The 23893-nt window shown below is 37.7% G+C and overlaps 2 protein-coding genes across 31 annotated transcripts in view; both read left to right on the top strand.

Moving 5' to 3' along the window:
* The window catches only part of LOC309497977 (myelin-associated glycoprotein-like), a 30309-nt gene extending 14326 nt beyond the window's left edge, over positions 1 to 15983 (top strand). The window contains exons 2-6 of one of the 2 annotated variants that reach the window (XM_082168458.1): positions 7831 to 8097; positions 12284 to 12589; positions 13390 to 13471; positions 14079 to 14142; positions 14229 to 15983. In XM_082168458.1, coding sequence (XP_082024584.1) covers positions 7831 to 8097; positions 12284 to 12589; positions 13390 to 13471; positions 14079 to 14142; positions 14229 to 14546 — 1037 coding nt within the window. In that variant the 3' untranslated portion in view covers positions 14547 to 15983. Of the gene's footprint in view, positions 1 to 7830; positions 8098 to 12283; positions 12590 to 13389; positions 13472 to 14075; positions 14143 to 14228 lie in introns of both variants that reach the window. The other variant, XM_082168457.1, reaches the window with a different exon arrangement.
* Positions 1 to 23893, top strand: part of LOC309497957 (sialic acid-binding Ig-like lectin 14) — a 216727-nt gene that overhangs the window by 121794 nt on the left and 71040 nt on the right. The window lies entirely within an intron of this gene.

Below are 23893 nucleotides of genomic sequence, written 5' to 3'. Positions count from 1 at the left end.
TATAATATATAAAACTGACATTTGGATATTTGACTCACCAGTGACCAAATGTTTAACTTACTGCACACGTGGTGTATTTTTAGTGCATACTGAGTGTCAGGATCCCACAATTTACCCATTCGTTCCAGCCTGTATCCACTTTTATGTCCTCAAACGCTCGTTTTTTGGGGTCGACAGCTTATGAAAACTTATTTCTGGGTTTCTTAGCTTGTTTGCTGTACACCTTGTCACATAGCAGCTTTTAGGCATTATTCTGTCTTTTGTTAGAAGCAAGAAATGACAAGGAGGCAGCCTCTCGCAATGCAAAGTCAATGGAGATGGTTGCACTGTTTTCCCCCCCGGTGGGCGTGGTCTTCAGATTATGACGCGTTGCACTCTGTCTCTATGTTGTTGACATAGAAACCACGGTAACTGTCCCGTTTATATACTGTCTATGCAACTGTCAGTCTGTCAATTGACAATCGAGGCAGGGTCAGTATTATCCATGGTAGCCTATTATCGCTGTATTTATTTATTTTTTTAAACAGCGCGATGGTGTGTTGTGTAATACACGGCTGTTCTAACAACAGCAAGAAGAACCCCGGAGTTAGTTTTTATGCGATACCGACTTTCAGACAACGTGAAGGGAAGGAGACAGAGGAGTTGATCCAGCGCAGGAGAGACTTGTGGCTTGATTTAATATTGACTCATTTGGATAAATATTAGGTAGGCTACACAAGATAGGCATTCATTTTTCTCAAGAAAAAAACAACTCACCTAATGCTGTAAACATACAGAGATAATGCGTTTTTTTTTTTTATTATAATAGCTTTATTTAATGATATAAGTAAAAATATAATAAATATGTAATATAGTACACATATTTAGCAAAATACTCTCTATAGCTCTTTTTTTCTAGCCAACTAATGTTCTATAGCCTATATATTATGGTCATCAAATGGCTTTCCTGAGGTAAATGTTATGTAACATAATTGTTCTCCAGCTGTTTTATTGACCCCTTTGTTTGTTTGATTGATTGGTTGATATTATGTATGAGGAATATACATTTCGGTAAGTTGTACTGTATCTTTCAACAGTGTTCATTCGTGTTTATTTACTATTAGCTAGTAGAGATGATCGGTTCTCGAGCCTCTAGGGGTCTGTCGCGTCACATTTACAAGCGCCAAAACGGTATTTATTGTTTGAATTTCGTAATAAAAGTGACAGAACCTGAGAGCTGAGATTTTTTATATCATAAGTAACTGCTTTGTCTAGTCTGTCGGTCTCCGTGTCCTCTTTGCTTCGCGATTTTTCTGTGCGTGAGAAAATGGATGTGTGGCGTGAGAGCGTGTGAAAAGTGTCAATTGCGTGTTTCACGGTGAATGCGTGAGAGTTGGCAGCTCTGATAAATATCCGGATAAGTTACGGCTGGCAATAAGGACGGATCTTTACTTAAGGCTATTGTGTCTATTTGATATGGGTCCACACCAATCAAGCTTATCTTCTCTTGATACTGACGAGATGAAGCCATTAGGCTACTGTTCCCCTCAACTCAAATCTGCTTCCGGCTAGGGGCAGGACAGATGTCATGTCAACAATATGGCCGCGGTTAGCTACTTCCGGTATTTGCGAATAAGGCCTATAGCTTCAATAGTTATCAAGGACCAGCTGATTTTAAGTTTTTCTTAAAACAAAAGTAATTTTCTGATAAATCATTGTACACATACATGTGTTTAGTTGTATGCACAGATTTTGAGGGTCGCTTATAGAAAGATGTGTCCTTGTCTTTGTTTCGCTGTATTTTTAAAAACATAGCTAGATCTACATAGATGTTTTACACGATAAGATATGTCAGAGAACCTTGTGCGGCATTCTATATCCGCATAAAGGGTTAAAATGACAAAGGACAGTATAATAATATAATGTAAATGTCTCACGTGAAGATGATGGTTTAAACCATAATTTTATCAAATCAAGTCAATTCATGTGAATACTGTCGTATATGAACAAAGAGAAGACCTAGAGTTCACTAACATTACAGCTAACTGTAGGAAACAGATATCCGGGGGAAAGTGTAAATAAAACGCCATACAAAACATTACAATCACACCCGACAATACGATAAGTGTTACGCTAGTGATGTTAAAAATTGTTAAACAATTTAAAAACAGGGTGTTTCAGAAGAAATGCAAAGATGCCTAAAAACAAAGGTGTCCAAAATGTTACGTGCTAATACTTGGTCTTGTTTCAGAGTCGGTATGCTCCGGTGAAAACTGTGTGAACTTTGATGAGGCCGACAATAATAGCGCTGTTAAACATGCGGTACAATAACAATGTTCAATATAAACAAGAATCCAACTCTAATGCGACTAATTCTAACCAACTCTAATTGTTTCACATATAACTGTTGATTGTTAGATGATTTATCTAGCAATTGAAATTGATGATAGGTTAAAATATATATATATTTTTTTTTATATGTTAAATATTCCTTTCCCTCCTTTCACGTAAAAATACCACGTATCAACTGTAATTCATTAGCTTAACCATGTTGTTTAGTGACACACACAGAATAACTGTGTAATAATAACAAAATAAGTGTAATAGTTAGACGAGTTTGAAGTGTAATACTCATCTTTCACGTCGATGTTTCGTAGACATAGCAGAAAGATGTTCTAAAATAAATATGATTTGTTTAGTCTTAAACACTCTCATACTAGAAGGACCGTCATTTAATTCTCTTTATGCAATATTTGTTCATGTTTTTCATACATTCCTATATGAACATGTTCGACCACGCTCTGAGACTATATACTTTTTGCAAAAACTGTACAAAAACAAGATGTATACAGCGTAATATGTAAAATGTCAATTCAAACGCTAAAACTGATCACTATAGTGGCTTTTCTGTTTTTGTTTTAAATGGCTCATGATGATGCATTTACTTTTAACCCAGTTGACCTCTAGAATTTAGGTTTTACCAAAGTGTGGAACTTTGTTTAACAGCCTCGAGCTTGGATGAATATGCCTCTCTCAGTGCAATAGTCAGATGTGATTCTGTTGTAATAGTTTAAGTGTAAAACAACATGCACTTTGTGTAATTCGTAGATAGAGGGAAAGTTGCACTAAATGAAGTATCAATTTAGTCAGACAGAAAGACTATCACTTAAATTCTTAACTGTCATTTATTTCTATAGACAGCTCTCAAAGAAACGTCTTCACCTAAAACACATACAGTCCAACATACAACATGTGAAACAGCGTTGTGCTATCTGAACAAGATGACTAAATCTAGCGGAGTATTAAAACCATCATTTGGAAACTTTTGTGTATTTATTATAAACAGCTCTTTTCTTAGTGATTTGGTCTTTTGAATCTTACATGGATTGTAAGGACACATGTGATTCCTGTATAAAGATTATGTTTTAAAGTTAGTCCATAGGGTGTGTAAAAATACACCCAAAGAATTAAGCACAACTATTTACACACATACTAAGTAGGAGAATATCTAACTGTATATTGTAGATTGTGAACATTCCATTACCCGATTATTTGGGGCCAGAGAACATCCTTAGCTCATCCATCTCTTTAATTTTGTGCTGGATGTTGAAGTGTTAGTTAAAAGATGAAGGTATTAGTTAATAACAAACAGACAAAAAAACTTTAAATCATCATCAAGCCATAATATTAATATATAAAATATGGTATAATTACAGAGGTGGGTGGAGACTCGGCTTCACACATACGGAACTTAAAACTAAACTTTAGTAGCATATTGTATTTTAGTTGATGTTGTTTTGAAAGTTTTTTTAAATCTGTATGTGAAGGACCACATTCTAACTTTTTTCAGATAACGTTGTAAAATGTACGAATACTAAAGAATTGCATTTTAACTTTATAGTGTTTTTAAAAAGTTTTAAATATGGAAAACAAAACTTTTCTTTAATTAAAAACAACTCGCTGATCTGTTACCCAATACATTGCTTCATTTTTTTAAAAGTTTAAAGCACATCGTTTTTAACATTTTACAAATGTATGAACGCTAAATACGTGTATTTTCAATTTATACAACGTTTTAATGCCTTTAAACACTATGTAATTGTGAAAGTACAACTTTTCTTCAAATGTATGTTAGAAAATAGAACTATTTGCTTGATATAATTTTAATACATGTTGTTTTAGATGTTTTAATTCTAGAACATGTTTGCAATTCAAACTTTTTTAACATTTTACAAATGTGTGTTTACCACCCTTTGTATTTTAGTGATAAACATTGTTGTAATGTCTTTTTTGTATGTGATTGTGAAAAGTACAACTTTAAATGTGGACCGTGGGAATTTCCCCACGTTGGAGGGCTCAGTCCAAAAGTGGTGGGGTGGGGTGGGTGTTTGTGTGAGTGTGAGCCAATTCTAGCCTGTATGAGAGCATAGAGTTGTAAATTAAATATAATTTCTCCTGTGACATAGGCGAAGCAAGGCATAGCAAGTTTATTAATATAGCACATTTTATACACTGGCAATTCAAAGTACTTTACATAGAAAGGATTAAATAATCACAAAATGTATTCAGCCAATCGAAGCTTTTCTGTGGGTATCCATTCGTTGCAGCCGGTAATCCTATTGGTGCGTATATCCATCAACAGATCCAAATGCGTCGCTCCATTTAAAAAAAAGCTACGTGATTTTAGAATAAATCTGTTCCAACACAGGTAAACCTTCCATTGAAACATGAATTTTAAATCGTAGTAGGCTATTTTAAATGCTCATCCTCAGAAATAGGTCACGAACATTCGGGTACATCCATTCCAAAAAAGTATGTAAACGTAATCCTCTGGGTGTTTTTTTTATATAATCCGCGAGAAGTCGGGTTTCTTGTAGCCGTGGTTAATCCAGCCCACTCTGCTATGAAAACCGGTTCACTCCCATCATCTTTCAAATCTCTCCATACTCCTGTATAAAATAAAATCCAATCCCTTTCCGTAAAAAAACTAATTGGGATCCTCTGTTGTATTCGTTGTGAATCGCTCATCGTTATCCATTAACCAATCTGACTTCACGATTGTTTTTGTCAAAATCATATGTAGCCTACACCAGGGCCGGACTGGGACACAATTTCAGGCCAGGAAATCCCACACCCATCCAGGCCATCCCATGGACCCAAATAAAATTTAGATACACGGACAACCCTATTTTTTTCCTAAATTACATTTATTGGTCTAAATCCTTAGGCTGGGGCCGTGTAAAATAATTAAAGGCTTTCTCTTGAACAGTATCCTTGCTTCCCTTTTCCTTCTCTTCATTTTCCCTAATATCTCTCTGTCTCTCCCTTCCACCAGTATCATCAGCCTCATACACTAAGTAAAGTGGAGTACTAGTGTTATATATATATGTATATGTGTATATATATATGTGTGTGTGTGTGTGTGTGTGTATGTATGCATGTATAAAGTGTTTGTATTTTTCTTGTACCTGTCTCTTCTTCACCTGTCACTTGTTCTGGCCTCATGTTACAAACAGAACTGTCTCCACCTTGGTGTAAAACCACCACCTTATTGTAATTTGTTTGCCCAGAATCTACATTTATTTTAGTAAAAAATCAAAGTATTATATTTATGACAAAATGTTGTTGTTTTCATCTTAAAATTACTTAAATATCCAACATTTAGCAACACTAGGCTATATTTCATACAATATGTAAAAAAAAATATATAAATATTATTTTGCTTCTACATGTCATCTAACTCCCTGGCTGAATGTGTGATCATTGCACCACAGCTAGTGCTAGGTTGACTGTCTCCACCTTCATTTGAAAAAAAAGAAGAAGGAAAAAGTTTTAAACCTCACAAATGGGCAGACATAATTTTCTAAATTGTCAAATAAAATGTTATTGCATTATTTTTTGTTGATGTCTGCACTATCACTCCTGTCTCCCTGCTCCCAGTACCACATAGATGTTAATATTTGTCTGCTAAATTACTAATGTAACTTTACACTAAATAATATTAATCTCCTTTAGCATACAGTATTTTGAATGACGATAGTAATAGGGGCGCTACCGCTTACATTTGCTAGAATTTCAATACTAAGTTAACGAAGAAAAAAGTACAGTATTTACAGATGAAACTGACCTGCACCTGAAGCCCTGAACAGGTCATTCATTTAGCAACACTTTGATGCTTGTTCTCTGAGTGCTTTCTTTTTCGTTGTCCTTTCCCTCTGCTCCACCTGGCTGTTTTCTCTCCATCATCAGATGATGCTCGCATTTTCTGTTTAACCGTTTGACTGAGGCTTAAGTCGAATCGTAGCCTTGTCAGTCAAGACTAACAGATTCATGATTTCATTTTATAATAATAATTTTATTGAATGACGAATTCGAAAATGATCACTGGTAAAGGTAGTAGTATAAATAAAGATATAATAATACATTTATTTTATTTTTTTTAAACGCTGTCTGGCAGCAGGCCAAATTAGTCGCCAGGCCACCGGGAATTCTCCCGGTGCTCCCGATGGCCAGTCCGGGCCTGGCCTACACGCACGTCCTCCAGACAAGTGAAAAGTATTTCACTTGCGCTCCGCCGGCTCATGGAGAAATCGCGTTAAACAGGGTCCATGTTTATTCCACGGCACTAAGGTCAAATCCTCCATAGCTTCATCAATGTTTCTTTCAGGTGTTTTGGGGTCTGACGTAGCCATAGTGTTCTACTTGAATAAAACCACAAGTAGTATTTCACTTCAAGTTTGCGCTCCTTTTTAAACTCTAACTGTCAGACTTTGGGAGGGGGATTCCCATGAGTGATGTCATCTGTATCATCCAATGACATCTGAGAGGTGTGTCTTAATTTTACACAGCCTATGAGCTTTGTGAAGGGTGTGTTACGGGGTGTGGTCTCTTCGGGCCGTTGCACACTCTTTCTGTTGTCTTTTAAGTTCGGACAGCGAAGTAACCGGTCGCATTTTCTATTTGGGAGCTGAAAGGCACTGTTGTTTTTTCCCACGGTGACATCTGTTGTGGGCGGGGGTAGGGGTGGAGCTTGCGTGTGTCTCTCTGCAACCCCGAGAAAATGTCAATCCTGTCAGACCTCCGGACTGAATGGACATTCTTTACACTGCTCCAGCACAAGGATACACTTATATATCTTTTAAACTCCTTTAACGAATGGTATGTAAAAACATAAGACTTTGTAGTTTGTGTTTTATGTAAGTTTTACAAATCAACATTTTTAAAAAATGATCTTTTCTGTCAATTAAAAACTCTTAACTTGTTTTAATGTTTTAACATCTTGAAATAACACTAACTCATTTTTTAATAACTCTTTTTAGAGAAAAATGCAATTGTAACTTATTTCCTTGATGTTTTAAAAGTGATGAATGTACATCTGTCTTCTTTGATAAATAAAAAACACTGATCTCACACTCTGACTATGTCTTTATTGTACATTTCTTAAAAAGTTTATATCGTTTAGAACTTGTATGCGTTGGGAAATTTTCCCACGCTTCAGATGTTCAACCCCTAAGGAGGCGTGCCACAAGTCCGATTTTCCCACGGTGTAAGTACAACCCATAAGTGGGAGGAGCTAGCGTGGGAAATTCCCACGGTCAAAAGGGGCGTGGCTTTGAGGGCAATAAAGCAATAAACCTGTCAGTTTTTTGATGGAAGGTGCCCTCTATTCTCTCTGACACATGGTGTTTTGTCGGTTATTTTGTATTGTGTTCATCTAGATGTTTGCACACATGCTTCAACATATTGCCTACATCTGATACTTGTAAAATAACAAGGTTTAAACATACAGCTATTCAGTTACTAACCCAGATCTTGAACTGCTACACTACACTACACATCTTTTTTCCTCAGATGCCCCAAAAAACACATCACTGTCATTCTTTCCCTCCGGCTCTATGATGGAGGGCCGTCCAGTGACTCTGACCTGCAGCACTGATGCAAAACCAGCGGTGCTCAACTTCACCTGGTACAAAGAGACCGGATCTCAGCTTGAGCTCCTCCAGACCGGATTTACTCATACCTACGTTGTGTCTAACCCTACACATTCCACACGGTATCGCTGTACAGCTCAAAACCAGCATGGCCAACACAACGCAACAATTGAACTGGATGCTCAGTGTGAGTACAAAGAAAAATTATTGCACTGTTATATTCACTTATTTAATCTGATCCCTTACTGCAAAAGCATAACATTGCATTGTATTTGGATGCAAAGTGCAATGTTTATGGTGAAAATAAACATGTGTTGAGATTAAAAAGGTGAAATTTACCATAAAGGCATGCGATGATACGGTTTAACGCAGTCACAATATGACTTTCAGCACTGAAAAGACACTATTGAAGAGTTGCAAAAACCACAAAACCATGTTTAAATGACTTCAATTTGATGTATAGCTTACGGTAAAGACTATTTGATCAAATAAACTACACAGTGGTTTAATATCTTATATGAAGATGCAAACTGACATTCGTAAAAAAACAACAACTTATGACAGGCTGACGGTGACCAACAATACAGGCAACAATAAGTTGCAGTTCAGTTGCATGCTAGAATTGCTGTTAAATGTGTGTAACACTTTTGCATGGGTGATTTCTTCATATACCATATAAATGTATATGGAAAGACCACAGGAGATTTGGTTCCCCTACAGAGCAACATGTTCAAGTTTTGAAATGCAATGCAAACCTTTGTGAAACTGCACTGAAGCAAGTGAAATTGCATGAAGCTGTCAACAGCCTTTTTTTATAATACTAATGCAATGTGATTAATGTAAGAGAAAAAGGTAACTGACATCTCAAGTTCTCTAAAGTTCCTTGAACTTGATAGTCAATTATGTTAAAGTAATGCGAAAATATGATTAGATGAGTAATACAAGACTTCACAGTGCAGAACATGGAGGGAAAAAAAGTTCATTATACCAGTACAAACATTTGCACATCTCTAAAATTGTACTTCTGTTAAAAGATGTGTAAAAAAAAAAGTGCCAGAACCACACTTTAAAGACTCAAAGCAGAGCAGCATGTATATTGCTTGGCAATCAAATGTGACATGCTACAAATGCTGTTAAATGTGTGTACCACTTTTGCATGGGTGTTTTCTTCATATACAGAAAATGTATATGGAAAGACCACAGGAGATTTGAGTCTCCAACAGAGCAACATGTTCAAGTTTTGAAATGCAATTTTTTTTAATATGAAACCTTTGTGAAACTGCACTGAAGCAAGTGAAATTGCATGAAGCTGTCAACTTTTTTTTATAATACTAATGCAATGTGATTAATGTAAGAGAAAAAAATATTTTCTGGTAACCGACATCTCAAGTTCTTTAAAATTCCTTGAACATCAAATCAATTGCTGTATGTTAGTAATGCGAAAATATGATTAGATGAGTAATACAAAACTTCACGGTACAGAACACGGAGGGAAAAAAAGTTCATTATGCCAGTACAAACATTTGCACATCTCTAAAATTGTACTTCTGTTAAAAGATGTGTAAAAAAAAAAAAAGTGTGCAGTTTGAAGTAAGGGATAGTTTACACAAAACATTTTTTTGTTCATACAAGGGAAGTCAATGGGGTCCAATGTTGTTTTGTTCCCAACGTTCTTAAAAATATCTAATTTTGTGTTACATGCATGAAAGAAAGTCATACAGGTTTGGTGTATACAGTAAGTGACAGAATGTTCATTTTTGACACTTTTTACAATTGAATACTACTTTGTAAAGCCATGTTTACACTGACCACGACACTTATGCGCATAAGTGACATGATACCATTCATTTCAATGGAGAGCTGCCGATTTCAGGCAACACAAGCGACTGACCGTTGGCAACAGGATGTAGGCGTTTCCAACAGCTGCACGATTAATTGTTAAAAGATCACGATCTCGATTCAAACACCCATGCAATCTTATTCCTAAATGACAGCGATTCAGCTATATGTCTATTAAACATTTCACAAGTACGTTTAGATCTGCGTTGGCGGAGAGAGCAGTTGTAATGTATAAGTATGAAACAGCTTCACAAACAGTCTTTTCAATCACACAGTATTGTTATTTTATCATAGAAGTACTGGGATAAATGTTTATAGTTTGGATATAAACACAGATGTCTGCAGTAGCGATCAAAATACAGTAAATCGCCTTGTGAATGTAACTTCATGCTTTAAATAAAGATTGTATCAATTAAATTGTTACACAGGCGACAAGTGACTTTTAAAAAATGTATTCATCATTAAATCATTCATTCAAGAGATTTGTTCAAAAACGCTGATTCATTAAGTAATGAAACAAGTGAATTCTTTGAGCGAGTCGTTGAATCATTCATTCAACCCGACTTAAAAAATAGAAATAAAAATAATAATCTTTATAGACTACACTACAGCAATTAACATTTTGTCAGAACCTTTAGTAAATTACATGTTGTTTGTTTAGTTGTCCATTCAGAATCATGCGAGAATTTTAAACAAAACAAAAAATCGTCTCAATTCATCCAGAATCTAGCGTGTCCAGCGATGCGACAAAGTTGAGATATGTTTAACTTTATGAAAATAAAAAGTGACTTTTGGGAGTGACAACCAACAGACCTTACTCAGAGCAGCGCCATGACAGGTATGAAAGCGAGTGAAGTCAGTGGAGCTCGAGTGATACAAGACTGCATCCTGTAGTGGATTGTCTGTGGCAAGGTGGATTAATTTTAGCGGTCAGCAACTTCCCTAATTTAGCATACAGTGGGTACGGAAAGTATTCAGACCCCCTTAAATTTTTCACTCTTTGTTATATTGCAGCTGTTGTATTACAAATTTATGAAATGTTTAATTTAAGTTGCAACAGTAAAAGTTGAGAACATTGAAGTTAGCATTTTAAGGTTAGGTTAGGATAATAGTAACAACAGTTTCTGCCAGTCCTGTTTTTCTCCATTGTAAGTCACCTTTTGTCTTTAATGGCTCAAGCCCGTAGCCCCAGACCCTTTTGTCTTTAAAGGGATAGTTCACTTTGAAATTAAATTTTGGTATGTTTTAGCTTACCTCAAGGGCATCCAAGATGTAGGTGTCTTTTTTTCCGCAGTAGTTTCAATTTTGATATTTTTAGGTCAAACCGTTCTTGTCTGTCAGTCATATAATGCAGGTCGATGGTCACTGTCTCAAAGAGCATGCACAGAGTCCAAATTAAACAATTCCCCATCGTAAGTACACATTGATGGCCCAAGACACGAAACGAGCGGTTTGTGTGAGAAAACGAACAGTATTTATATCGTTTTTACCTCTTGAACACAGCTGCGTCCAAATGATCTGAGAGCGCGGGCGGGTATAGATATATACACTAGATGTCGCATTGGCTACGGTTTCGCAGTAGCCAATGCGACATCTAGTGTATATATCTATACCCGCCCGCGTATATGCTTAAATGATTTTAGCAAATGGCTGCAATATAACAGAGTGAAAAATTTAAGGGGGTCTGAATACTTTCCGTACCCACTGTATGTCTCTGAGTATATATGGTGGTCCTCGCTGTGCTGACTCTGAGCCTGAACAAAATGAACATCCACAGATGAATGACCACGATAGCAAAGAGAACTCGCTATTTCATTTATCTTTAAAAGTAAGCATTTTATGTACTGATTCCGTTTATATTTAATCTTTTCGCTCCAAAAGAAAACTGATTCGCTGTCTACAACATAGAATAACCCAAGGTAAAGGAACGTTTCACACTTGTAATTTAGAAGTGCCATTAGCACCGCTTTTTACCCGGGGTTATGAAACCCTGCTCAGGAACAGGAATAGCGCTGCCATTGGCGTCATTAATCTCGCATTGCGTTGCAACCAGTGTATTGTGAAATGATCTGTGTCAGAATGTTACGGCTAGACGCTTAGCAACAAACAGCCAATCGCGTGGCTCATAAGCACATGCTTTGAACAGTCATGGGCGTTGTTGTGAAGAAGAGACCATATCATTCTTACCTTTATAGTCCGAAAAGCCCATTCATTATAAACTTGATCGTTCAGTCGATGAGGATGTGCAATGTGGCTGAATGGCAAATATACAAATAAGAACATTTATGGTTTAGGAATGTGTTTATAAATACTCAGGAATAAATGTTAACCCCAATGTGAAACGTGAAGCAATATAACCAGGAATTCTGTTAACCCGATTTTTAGTGTGACCCAGAGTTTCACATATTTCAAGTGTGAAAAGCCCTAGTGAGATGTTCAGCAGTTTTTCTTAAGTGAAACAGGCCCTCAAGCTATTTTATTTTGCTCAGATCCTACACAGAAACTACAGTTTATGATCTTATTGTCTCTTTCAGTTGCGCCCAAAATCTCCAGCTCTTGTAACAAAAGCACGTGTGTCTGTGAGGCTCATGGGAATCCCTCGCCTAAACTAGAGTGGCGTCGATCTGGAAATGTTCTCACCAACTCTACAGACACGTTAATCAGGAATGAAACTTTAGGAAGCACAAGCTCGAAGAGCATCCTGACCATCAAACAGCCTCTCACAGACACGGACGTCCTGCAGTGTTTCAGTGCAAACACTCTCGGCACCGCCAGCGCCAGCCAACGGTTTCATCCCGTCACAGAGACATCCGGGACAGAGACATCCGGGACAGAGACACGTGAGATTCGCTTCTCTGACACGCACAACAACAGCTTTATCTGATCAACAAGAATGATCAAAAATGAGATCTCTGGAATATCTTAACCCTTCTGAAAAAGAAGTGCACTTAATTTGAATTGAATGTGCGCTTGTAGTGTACTTCAAATCTTAAAAGTATACACTCTTAGAAGAAAAGTTTCTGTACGGTGCTTCATATAGAATCTTTTAGGGATGATTTTATGGATTTAGTTGTCCTTAATTTGTATTGATTATATATATTTTTAAATTACATTTTATTATTTAAACAGCTCATAAACATACTTAATCAGTAGAAAAAAACTGAAAGTGCTGTACACTTTCACCATATTTCAAAGACAATAGAAGTAATTGAGAAATTAAAAAATAACTCTATGTTTGGCTAATTGAATTTAATATAAATGTAACCTATAATTATAAATAACATGCAATTATGTGTCTGAAAACAATACCTTTAGTTCACACATAAATATTAAATTTTTCTCTGACTTTTTTCTCTCTTTTTTTAGTATGCTGAAGTGTACTTCTTTTCCACAGGGGAATTATTTCTCCAAGACAGTAATGAGATCAAATGGAGACCAAATGGAAACTTTTCTCCAGAGAAATGTGCTCATATTTGCCAAGACACTAAAGTCTGTAATCGAATATCAGAGATCTCAGTATGAACTTGAATCGAATCTATGATCAAATGATCTGAGCTGTTCTTCACATTCATTTTTATCCCTCCTGAGAAACATTTTAGACACTTAAATGACCTCTGAGCAATAAAACACTGCTTTCCAGATTTCCCGTCTGTGCTGCTCGGAGCTGCTGTCGGCGCATCAGCGATGATGATCTTGCGCATCATAGCAGTCTACAATGAACGGTGGGTACATCAGACAAATGTAATTTGTGGAAAGACAAAAAAACATGATTATCACAGAACTGGTCCAATATATAATGAGCTGAGGCTAAACTATAGATGATTACAGAGATTTTTTCAGCTATTCTGGTAAATATGTTCAAAAGTTTCACTTCAAAATATACTTGTCTTGTTTTCCAGTACAAATATCTAAACATTCTTAAATCAAGATACTTTTACTTGAGAAGCAAAATGACTTCAGATATTAAGTCTTGTTTTCAGAAAAATGCCAATGGGTTCAGAGAAATACACTTTTTTAACCCCATTGGCAGATATTTGTTCTTGTTTTAAACATAATCTTAATTTTGATAGATTTTTCAGAAAACAAGACTTTTATATCCCATTTTGCTTCTCAAGTAAATGTGTCTTAATTTCATATATTTGTACTGGAAAACAAGACAAAATACATAAGAACATAATTTGAAGCCAAATAAACAGTTATATATCACATTGATCTGATGAGACTTTTACTTTACTAGCCTCATCACAAGATGGATTTGTGATTCTGATTGACATATTATATCAGAAATTGAATCTATTTTTTGATGGCCCTAAAAACATTTTTCAGAAGAAGGAATCCCAAACCTTCAAGAACCAGACAAGACGACGCATCTGGACTCATACTGTCTCAAATAGTGAGTTAAACACACTCACACTATTCATTTTCAAAGACATCACAAACGGACATTCATCTGATTCTGCTGTGTTTCTGCTCCATCAGGCCACAGATTCCCATGGAGACGGCGAGTGCGTTTACGGGAATAAAGACATGCTGTCAGCCGTTACACCAAGATCACCAGAATCTCTTCATTATTCCACCATCGACTTCCCGAACGCAGAGCCGGCGTCAGAAGAGATCAGGGGCGCCTCCTCGCTGACCGAGGAATATGCTGAGATCCATCATCATTCTGCAGGAGACGCAGCATCTGCGACCGACCTCAAGGAAGACCAAAGCCCACAAGATAGTAGGGAGAAGATCCCGGATGTGTCATCAGAAGACACGATTTATGAAAGCATGACCCGTCGCTTGGTTGTTTAAAGACAGAAAAGGAACAGTTGCACTTTGTCCAAAATCGAATACTTCACTGCTATACAGCAGGGGCGGAGTGGCAATCGGGAGAGTCGGGACTTTTCCCGGTGGGCCGGTAGTGTTTTGAGGCCGCGAGGGCCAGTCTGATAATAGTTAACGACGTTATACATTGCGAGTTATATTAGCAAAAGAATCTGGCGGCCTGATGTGTGGCCGCTTCCCGCTGGTCAAACTGTGCAGCCTCTCTGCTCAACACAGTAGCTATATAAAAGTGCTCAACCCGTTCGGCAGGTCCAACCATGTCTAGGATTTTCAAAAACATAGGGGAATCAGTGAGCGGCCCCTCCCCAAATGGCATAGCCTGTCGGGCCGGCCTTTGATATAAAAAGCCGCCGAACACCTCTTTTTCCTCGTCACGTTTTGGAAGTCTAATGTCCGTGTGAGTGAGTTAAATGATGGAAAGGCAAAAAAGAAAACTGAAAGGTGGCGGCATGGGCGGCGCTAGCAGGTGTTTCAGCACCCCCAAGAAAGACCAAAGCACCCCGATAGCACCCCCAAAAATAATTTCTGGAATATCTCGTTATTTCGACATAATAAGGGGACATTCTAATCTGCATTAAGCCACATTAAGCGTTCTTATAATGGTTTTCTATGGGAGGAAAATGCTTAACGTTAAACGTTGCATTCATATTCTGGGCTCATCTGATTTTTTTGCTATTTGAGCAAATGGGAACAAAAATATATAGGCCTATTTAATATTCTCTCATTCACCGCTATATATATATTTTTTTTTATTTATTTTTTTTATATATACCGAGGGCCTGTGGTCTACGAAATTCCCGGTAGATTTTTTAGTCCCACTCCGCCTGCTATACAGTATGCGAAAAAGTAGTATCATGTCCGAATACATAGTATTAAAAAAAACATTAGGCTAAACATACCCAGGATGACCTACTAATTCTGAAGTGCGCATTCAATGAACACTTTATTATCCCAATTAGGCCCCGGGAGAGGAGTTGTGAATGGCAGTGAAGCGACGCAGCTGACGCTGTAGGTCACATGACCTGATTGTCACGGTTCATGAATCCACTGTCTCTCTCTTGTGTGTTTGTGTGTATGGTATCCAATCTCAGGTTGATTATTAGTGCCAGATCCCCTTTCCCTTTATATGTTCAGTGATCACTGTCTCATGTTGTCAGATCGTTGTGGCTTCCCCGGTGTCGTGTCCTGTTCCAGTGTTCATCTCTCACCCTCCTCGTGTGGATTATCTTCGTTGTGCATCATCTTCGTTTGGATTGTTTGTTCCCTGGATTCCTGAGCACGCTGATCACCGCACACCATCACTGGGTTGCCCGTCGAAGTCCCTGCGTCATATTTCACCTGAGTGTTTGTCCTCTGACCTGTTGTCTTATACTAATGAGATCTAATAAACAGTTTTTACTTGCATTTTGCATCCGTCTCTGTATCATTACACTGATAGTACCAACTCGGACAGAATGCAATTTCACCGTTGGTCAGTGCAGATGTTGTTGAACATTAAAGGCCTGTTTAGACCAATAACTATAACGAGTATGAGGCTAGTATATCTTCCACAATGATATGAAAGATAAACAACTTTTAAAAATTGTTCTAAAGGTGTAGGAACGGCACCAAAAATTATATTGTTGAAACAAAATTATTTTTTTCAGCTGATGAACGATAAAAACAGATTGACAGCCAATCAGAATCCATTCTGCTGTAAAGAGCTCGAGCATTTAAAGCAGTAGACGACAAAACTGCAGAGCGCACTTATAATAAACAGACCGATATTGTTCGTTGGTGTGACTATGGACAATAATACTGTTATGATTTTATAGTTATGATTCTTGGTGTGAACGAGCCTTTAGAATGAAACGAAACCTTCAAATCTTTATGCATAACTCAAACACCACAAATGGATTTTTCGAGCAAATTTTCACCAACAAATTGCAGTTCTATCATTCCAAACCAGTAGGACTTTCTTTCTTCTGTTGAACATAAAAGAAGATATTTTGAAAAATGTTCCAGTGTTTTTTTTCCCTCAGTGTTAATGGGGTCCAATGATGTTTTTGGTTGCCAATGTTCTTCAAAATATCTTCTTTTACAAACTATCCATATACAATATGTATGAACTAACATTATGATGGACAGAAATTAGCTACTTTATGGCAAATTACTTGAAATAATCGGTAACACTTAAAGTCCCCTGTATTTTCTCCCTTAAAACTCATCTTTGATCACCAAAATTACATATTTAAAAGGTTTTTTTCTTTCTTTAAAATGCCTTAAAATAGTTTGAATATAACTCTACACCCTTGACTCATTTAGTATAGGCGGTTCTATGAATATGCAAATTAGCCCCACCCCCACTCACTCACAGCAGCTCAGAGATCCACGCGTTGACCTGATTGGTTACAAGTTTGTGACATCAGAAACACCAGCGAATTCAAACTGTGTTTTTTTGACTGTCTTTGGTTCACTGCAGTTTTAAGGAGAAAATAGTATACTCAGCAATAGTGTCGACTAATGCATTTGTACATGGTTTGTCTCAAAGCATATTAAAAACACCACATAGACATATAAACAGCATTAAAAGCTTGATTTGTTAACATCTGTTAACATTAGGTAATGCAAAATTTGTTTAGTAAATGTTGAAATTAACATTAACTAATATTAACAAAGCATTGTTCATCGTTCGTTCGTGTTTACTAATGATAACAAGTGAAAACTTATTCTAAAGCATTACCTAATGACCTTTGTGACCTTTGATCAGAGATCTTACAGAAAATATAGGAGTCAGAAGTTCATTTCTGCAAAATAGCATGAGTTTGAACAAACATTTCTTTTCTTACCAGATCAGCAGTGGGAAACGTACTTGACATCAGTGAGTCGTTTATGTTGCACATTATTTGTGATTGAGAACACAGCCAGCTTCTTCTGGTGTCACACTTTCAGACAGAAACTCCTTTAAAAATAGGAGCTCCTGGAGGGATAAAACATTACATTTTAAAACATTATTTTATAATGTATTTTATTATATATCAGTGTATTCATTTTCTAATCAAAATGTATTATTTATTTTTCTTTAAATATATATATATAATTGTTATCAGCTTCATCCAGTGTTTATGGAAAAAAAATTGCATAGTTGCACATTAAGCATACCGGAGGGTGAAACACTTTTTTGTTTATTAGACTCGATATGCAACTGTGTAATTCACAAAAATCAACACAGGAGGGGCAAAACCCTTTTATGTTTATTATAATTGATTTGGAACGGTGTAATTTACACAAATCACCACAGGAGGGCGAAACACTTTTATGTTCATTTGACTCGATTTCCAATGGTGTAATTTACAAAAATCACCACAGGAGGGCAAAACACTTTTACGTTTATTAAGCCCCTTTCACACAGCGCTTTGAACCCGGCAAATTGCCAGAGCGCCTTCTGTGTGAACGCAAACTCGACCCGGGATTTATGCCGGGATCGATGCCGGGTCGGGACCTAGTAACATTGCCGTGTTCAGTCCCGGAACGCGCGCTGTGTGAACAAAAGCCGTAATAATGCCGTGTCGTAGTGATGACGCTGAAGCCGGGCTCGTTCTCCAGCTGTGAAACGGTACGTAATGCGCAAGTTTATGATCGAATCAGAGAAACAAATGCACAGGCGTGGTTTCTCGAGAGAGAGATCGCAGCTCATAAGCAAACTTAAGACGCTGCTGAGATTACAAGTCACATCGATGTCACGTGTCTTTACGGCATTTTTACGGGTTGTGTGTGAACGCACTCTCTGATTCCGGAAAATCACTGGCAGTGTGAATGACCAAAATCAAACGAACCCGGGTCAAATCCCGGGTCACTTTATCCGTGTATTTTCCGGAATCTCTGTGTGAAAGGGGCTTTAGACACGATTTGCAACAGTGTAATTCACAAAAATCACCACAGGAGGGCGAAACACTTTTACGTTTATTAGACACGATTTGCAACAGTGTAATTCACAAAAATCACCACAGGAGGGCAAAACCCTTTTATGTTGTATGTACACACAGCGGACGATATGTCTGTACAGCTCAGAACGCATCAGTGATGCTGGACGTCCAGTGTGAGTATCAAGAGGCTCTTCTAATTTACTCACAGTCATTACTATATTAGACTTCAGATTTCAGACTTAAAAGCTAAAAAATAACCTTAAACTATATAAATTAAACATAAAAATTATATTTAAAATGTTAAACATGCAATAAAAATATTAATGTTTTTATAATTTTCATGTAATAAATCATTTTTAAAACCAGCATGGCCAACACAACATGACATAAATGCTGTGAATGTAATACAGTAACTGCATAACACTGCTCTAGACTGCATTTGGATGCAAAGAAAGTGCATTGGTTATGGTCATACAATAAACATGGACAGGAAAAAGATGCAATTTCACCATAAAAGCATTATGTGATGTATACTTTGTTTCACACAGTCACAATATGACTTTCAGCACTGAAAAGACACTTTTGTATGAGGAGCCACTGTCTGATCATCTAGAATTAGTGCTGTAAATCATAATGTAATTGCTTGATTGATTTTCTCTTCCTTTAGATGGACATGTACATCTGATCTGTGTCTGTAAACACAGCTGGTTTTGTAGGAGGGCCGTTCAGTGACTCTGAGCTGAAGAAGTGACTATGCTTACATGTGCACCAATAATGCGATTATTTCTAATAATCAGACTAGGGGTCCTATCTTGCACCCAGCGCAATTGACTTTGTACACCGACACATGTATAATTCCTATTTTGCACCCGCGCACAGCGGACTTTTCCCTCCACAGACGCACGTAGGTAGACTAGCAAATGCATTTGCGCTCCCGCGGGCGGTTCAGCGCAAAGGTGAGGCGTGTTCCGGCGCAAACGTTCCCTGGTGCTATTTTGCAGGTTTAGAAAACAATTCCGCCACAGAGACAGACCAGGAAAAACCTAGTCTAAAGTCAGTGGCGCGTTGCGCATGTTATTCATATGCTATTTTAAGGGTGCATGCTTGGCCATAACCAATGTAGCGTGTGCACAACGCGCATACACTTTGCTTATCTCATCTACACACAGACGCAGCAGTTCTCATTTTTAGAAAACCATACATTATTACAAGGAAAAATATTAACACACGAGGGAAATCATTGTTGTGTCCACGAAGATGTGAAAAATTAGGCATAAATCTAGCTTACACATTTACCCAAATTATTATACACCTGTTTAACCGAAGCTAATTTGGGTGTGTTTCTCCATCCCCAATGTCACTTCTCTGTGTTTTACGGCCCTGACGAGAACGTCGGTCTCCTCGGCTGTGAACCGCTCCTGGCGTGCGCCTGACAAATCCGCCGTTATAATAGCAATCCGCCATGGAACAAGCACACCTGCTCTTAAAGGGACTGTGAGATGTCGCTCTGATTGGTTTATTTCACGTTACGCCCAAACCACACCTATGAATAATGAAGCTACTTCAGACCAACCCATTTTAGATTTGCGTCGGGCGCAAGAGTCATTTATCCCACCGGTATAATAGCAACAGCGCCCAAGACCCGCCCACAAAGTTACTTGCGTTTCGCGCTTGATACTTGCATTTCAGATCGTTAAAATAGGGCCCTAGGTCTTAAACACAGTAAGATGTTTACATGATGGTTGTATGGTTAGGTTGTGCCCCCCGCTCGATTTTTTTGTGATTTTAATATGCAAATGACACATATCTGAGCGTGACTTAACAAAAATCAGCATACTTATCAAAAGTAAATGTCAAAACATCTTTGAGGCTCGAGCAGTGGCGGAGCCACCCCGGGTGCCACCCCAAAATTTTATTTGCTACTGGCAGTTGCTGATGCTGATAAAAAAAATAAAAAAATAATTACGTTCGCCGGCAGCGCGGCGCGCACGCAGTTTTCAAACGGACGAGCAGAGGACGAGAGATGGTTGCAAGATACCGAACTTCACCGAATAAGAAAACATCATATTTGAAGTAAGTTTTTAAAGGGATACTTCACCTCTGGAACGATGAATGTGTATTTAAAATAGGTAATTTATGTAGAAGAAATGTGAAATTATTTTTGAATTTGGAGCTTTCTAGACTGAGAAAAGCCAGAAAATTTATTTTTGGCTCATGTGGATGAAAGACAACAACTCCCAGAATGCACTTGCTTCGCTGCCCTAGGAGGCCACTCCCAAGCCGCGCCTACTGGTAAGAGAGCGCAGTTGAAAACAGGGCTAGGCTACTAGTGAGTCTCCGTGACGAGTCTGCCCGGGATTTCGCCCAAAATGTCCGGGATTCGGCTTTTGCGTTCTACAGTCGCCATTCATCATGTTTACTGTGGCGAGCAGGACGAGGCTGAGGGCCGCGGGAGAACGGCGCGAGGCCGGTGGCGTGATTACCGATGAGCCGTTCATGTAAACACTACATTCAGATTCACCAATCGGAATGAATTCAGTTAGATTGAAACAAAAGGTGTGCATGTAAATAATGAATGGCGACTGCAGAAAGCAAAAGCCGAAACCCGGACCTTTTGGACGATCTCGATGGCCGGACATGTCCGGGAAAAAGAGTATGGTAGCCCCTACTACTCAGCTTTCTCCTACTACTCAGCTTTCTCCACAGAACAAGAGCCTTCTAGCTTAGCTTCCAAAGAAAGACGGCTGATACGGTGTACATTCTGTGAGTGAGATCCCACCTCCTATGGGCGGGTTGAAAACATGCGGGACAGCCCCTCCTACTGACTGTAGTCTTTAGCCTCTGGCCAAAAAATCCTCCGATGACGCAAAATTACGATTTTTGCGTCATCGGAGGATTTTTTCCAGACAAAAAATACATAAATCTCTCATCTCAGGGGGATATGTGGGTGGAAAGCACGGTAATTCGAAAATACTACAGGTTTTCTACTAATACAAAGCTTAATGCTAAATCCTGAAGTATCCCTTTAAGGTTTAGCATCAGGGTGGTTTGCTCTGTATAGCCTACATTAGGCCTAATACACGCATATACAGTACCTTGCCGTGTGTACGTTACAGTATACAAATGTTCTAGCTAATGTGAGGATAGGAGATCAAAACGCAGGCAAAGAAGAGCAGAAACAAGCGATATCATAATGCGATCATCACTATAGGACTATGAAGCTTTATGGGTGTAGGGTGTTGATGGACTCGATCTACTGTGTTTTGATCATCATTATGAATCTGATCTAGATGTAGTCTTTGATAAAAATGCGATTTTCTCAGCTTTTTGCTCATGTTGCTTTTTATGAAACTTGCCAACATTCAAGTGTTGATAAAAAAAGACGCACGAAGCTAGAATAAAACATTTTTTTTTTTTTTTTTTTTTAAAGCACAGGGTCTGTTCTTTCTTTTGGTATGTTCAGATATTCATACAACAAAATATTCTGGGGTGCCATGAAATTGTGAAAATTACCAAAAACACCATTTTTTTTTATACTGGCGAGAAAGAGTTAAGATAAAAATGTTGGTAATTGGATGATGATTAGAATATGAATATGATTGGAATCATATTTTAAATTTGTCATATTTTTGAACAGGGTCAATTAAACATGAAAAGAAAGGGAGAGATATCAGAGTTCTTTTTAAACAAGCACAAACATAGTCCAGTCATTTTATGAAAAAAGGTTGAACAAATTGCAACAGAAGCAAACTCAAATAATTTTGTATCCTCATTATGTCCTGAGTAAGGAAAAAAAGTCCCGAAGAATCCCATTAGGGGACAGTTTCGAAAACTGTTTCTGGGGATTCACTTTTTATTTTACCTGCCTTTTGTCTTCTGCATTCTCCTTACCCTTGTCAGCGAGAAGATGGTTATGTGTCAACAAGATTCAACAAGACATTTTCTCCTGGCTGTACCCAATGTTTAGATATTGTGGTGGTATTTATGCAAATTAGCACATACATAATTAGATTATGCACCGTTTGTCCATCTTAACAAACAATTTCAAAAAACTTGGAACACATTTTTTGTTTGTCTTGATGTACAGTAAGTAATCAACTCAGTAATTTTCATGGTGATATCTAAAGGTTAAAAATGTTACCCCATTCACGTGAGAAGAAGAATGAATAGGCTATATTTGGGTCTTTTTAGAAACTTTCCCCTAATGGGATTCTTCGGGACTTTTTTTTCCTTACTCAGGACATATTGAGGATACAAAATCAGTTGAGTTTGCTTCTGTTGCAATTTGTTCAAGGTTGACCCCCATTTTGGCTTAAAATGACTGGACTAGCAGGCAGATCAGGTGCAAACAGACCCCAGCCCTTGCATCACCACTGGCTAGTCAGAGTCAGTGTGGTCAGACTTCAGAACCAGCAACAGGTCAGAGCATCTACCAGACACAGGCAGTCAATCACATACCCAATTCAGGAATTTAAGTTGAGATGATTTTGCCAGATTAAAAGGATAGTTCACCCAAAAATGAAAACAAAAAAATAATTATAAATTAAATAATTATATTTAGAAAGAATTATTATAAATTATTATAAAGAAAGAATTATGTTGTATTAAATCTTCCTAGGATAAGATTTTATATTGATGGGCAATAAAATTGTTTACATTTTTCAAGGACATGTCTGCTTGATGCCTGCTATATCTAATAAAAAATAAATAAAGAAATTTGAGTGTGAGTTCAAATGTGAGTTTTTTTGTAAATAAATGCAGCAGTTCATAACAGACACATGCGGTATCTTATCTCCTTGGTGCTTCAGCTTTGTTTTCTGCAAATATTCTGGATGTTCAATACTTAAGCCGTGTTTCCACCGCAGGAACTTTCCCCAGGAACTAGGAACTTTGGGCTGGTACTCGATGTGTTTACACCGCAGGAACCAGGGTCTAAATGAAGTTCCGGGTAAATATTTCCCCTTCCGATAGTCCCTGCTCATGAGGTAGTACTTTTTCAAAGTTCAGGAACTTTCAGGGGTGGGACTTGTGCGCTGCACAAGCTGATTGGTTGTGTTCTCGCCGCATTTTGGTTGGATGATTCCACGCAGCATTTTATTTATTTTTAACCTCCCTTTTTAAAAAATCTATTGCGGTTCGTGTCGTGGCTTCATGCAGAGAGTTGTCTGTCTGCAAATATGGAATTTAATAAAAAAAACTGGTGGACTGGCGGCGAGTTTCAGGCTTTATTAAGGATATTTGTGGAAGAGGAAACTTTCTGCGCGTTCGTCCCAGCCATCTCACGGTCAATGTCCGCAATAGCTGATAACATACAAATTTTATATCTAACGTTAGCATTACGAGCTTACTGAACACGCTTTATCAGTGCTCGTCTCTTTTCTGCCACAGCTTTTATTATTAAGTCTTTAT

The sequence above is a fragment of the Leuciscus leuciscus genome (genome assembly GCF_965113295.1).
Source record: "Leuciscus leuciscus genome assembly, chromosome: 4".
Classification (NCBI taxonomy): Eukaryota; Metazoa; Chordata; class Actinopteri; order Cypriniformes; family Leuciscidae; genus Leuciscus; species Leuciscus leuciscus.
This window is presented reverse-complemented; position numbering and strand designations above follow the sequence as displayed.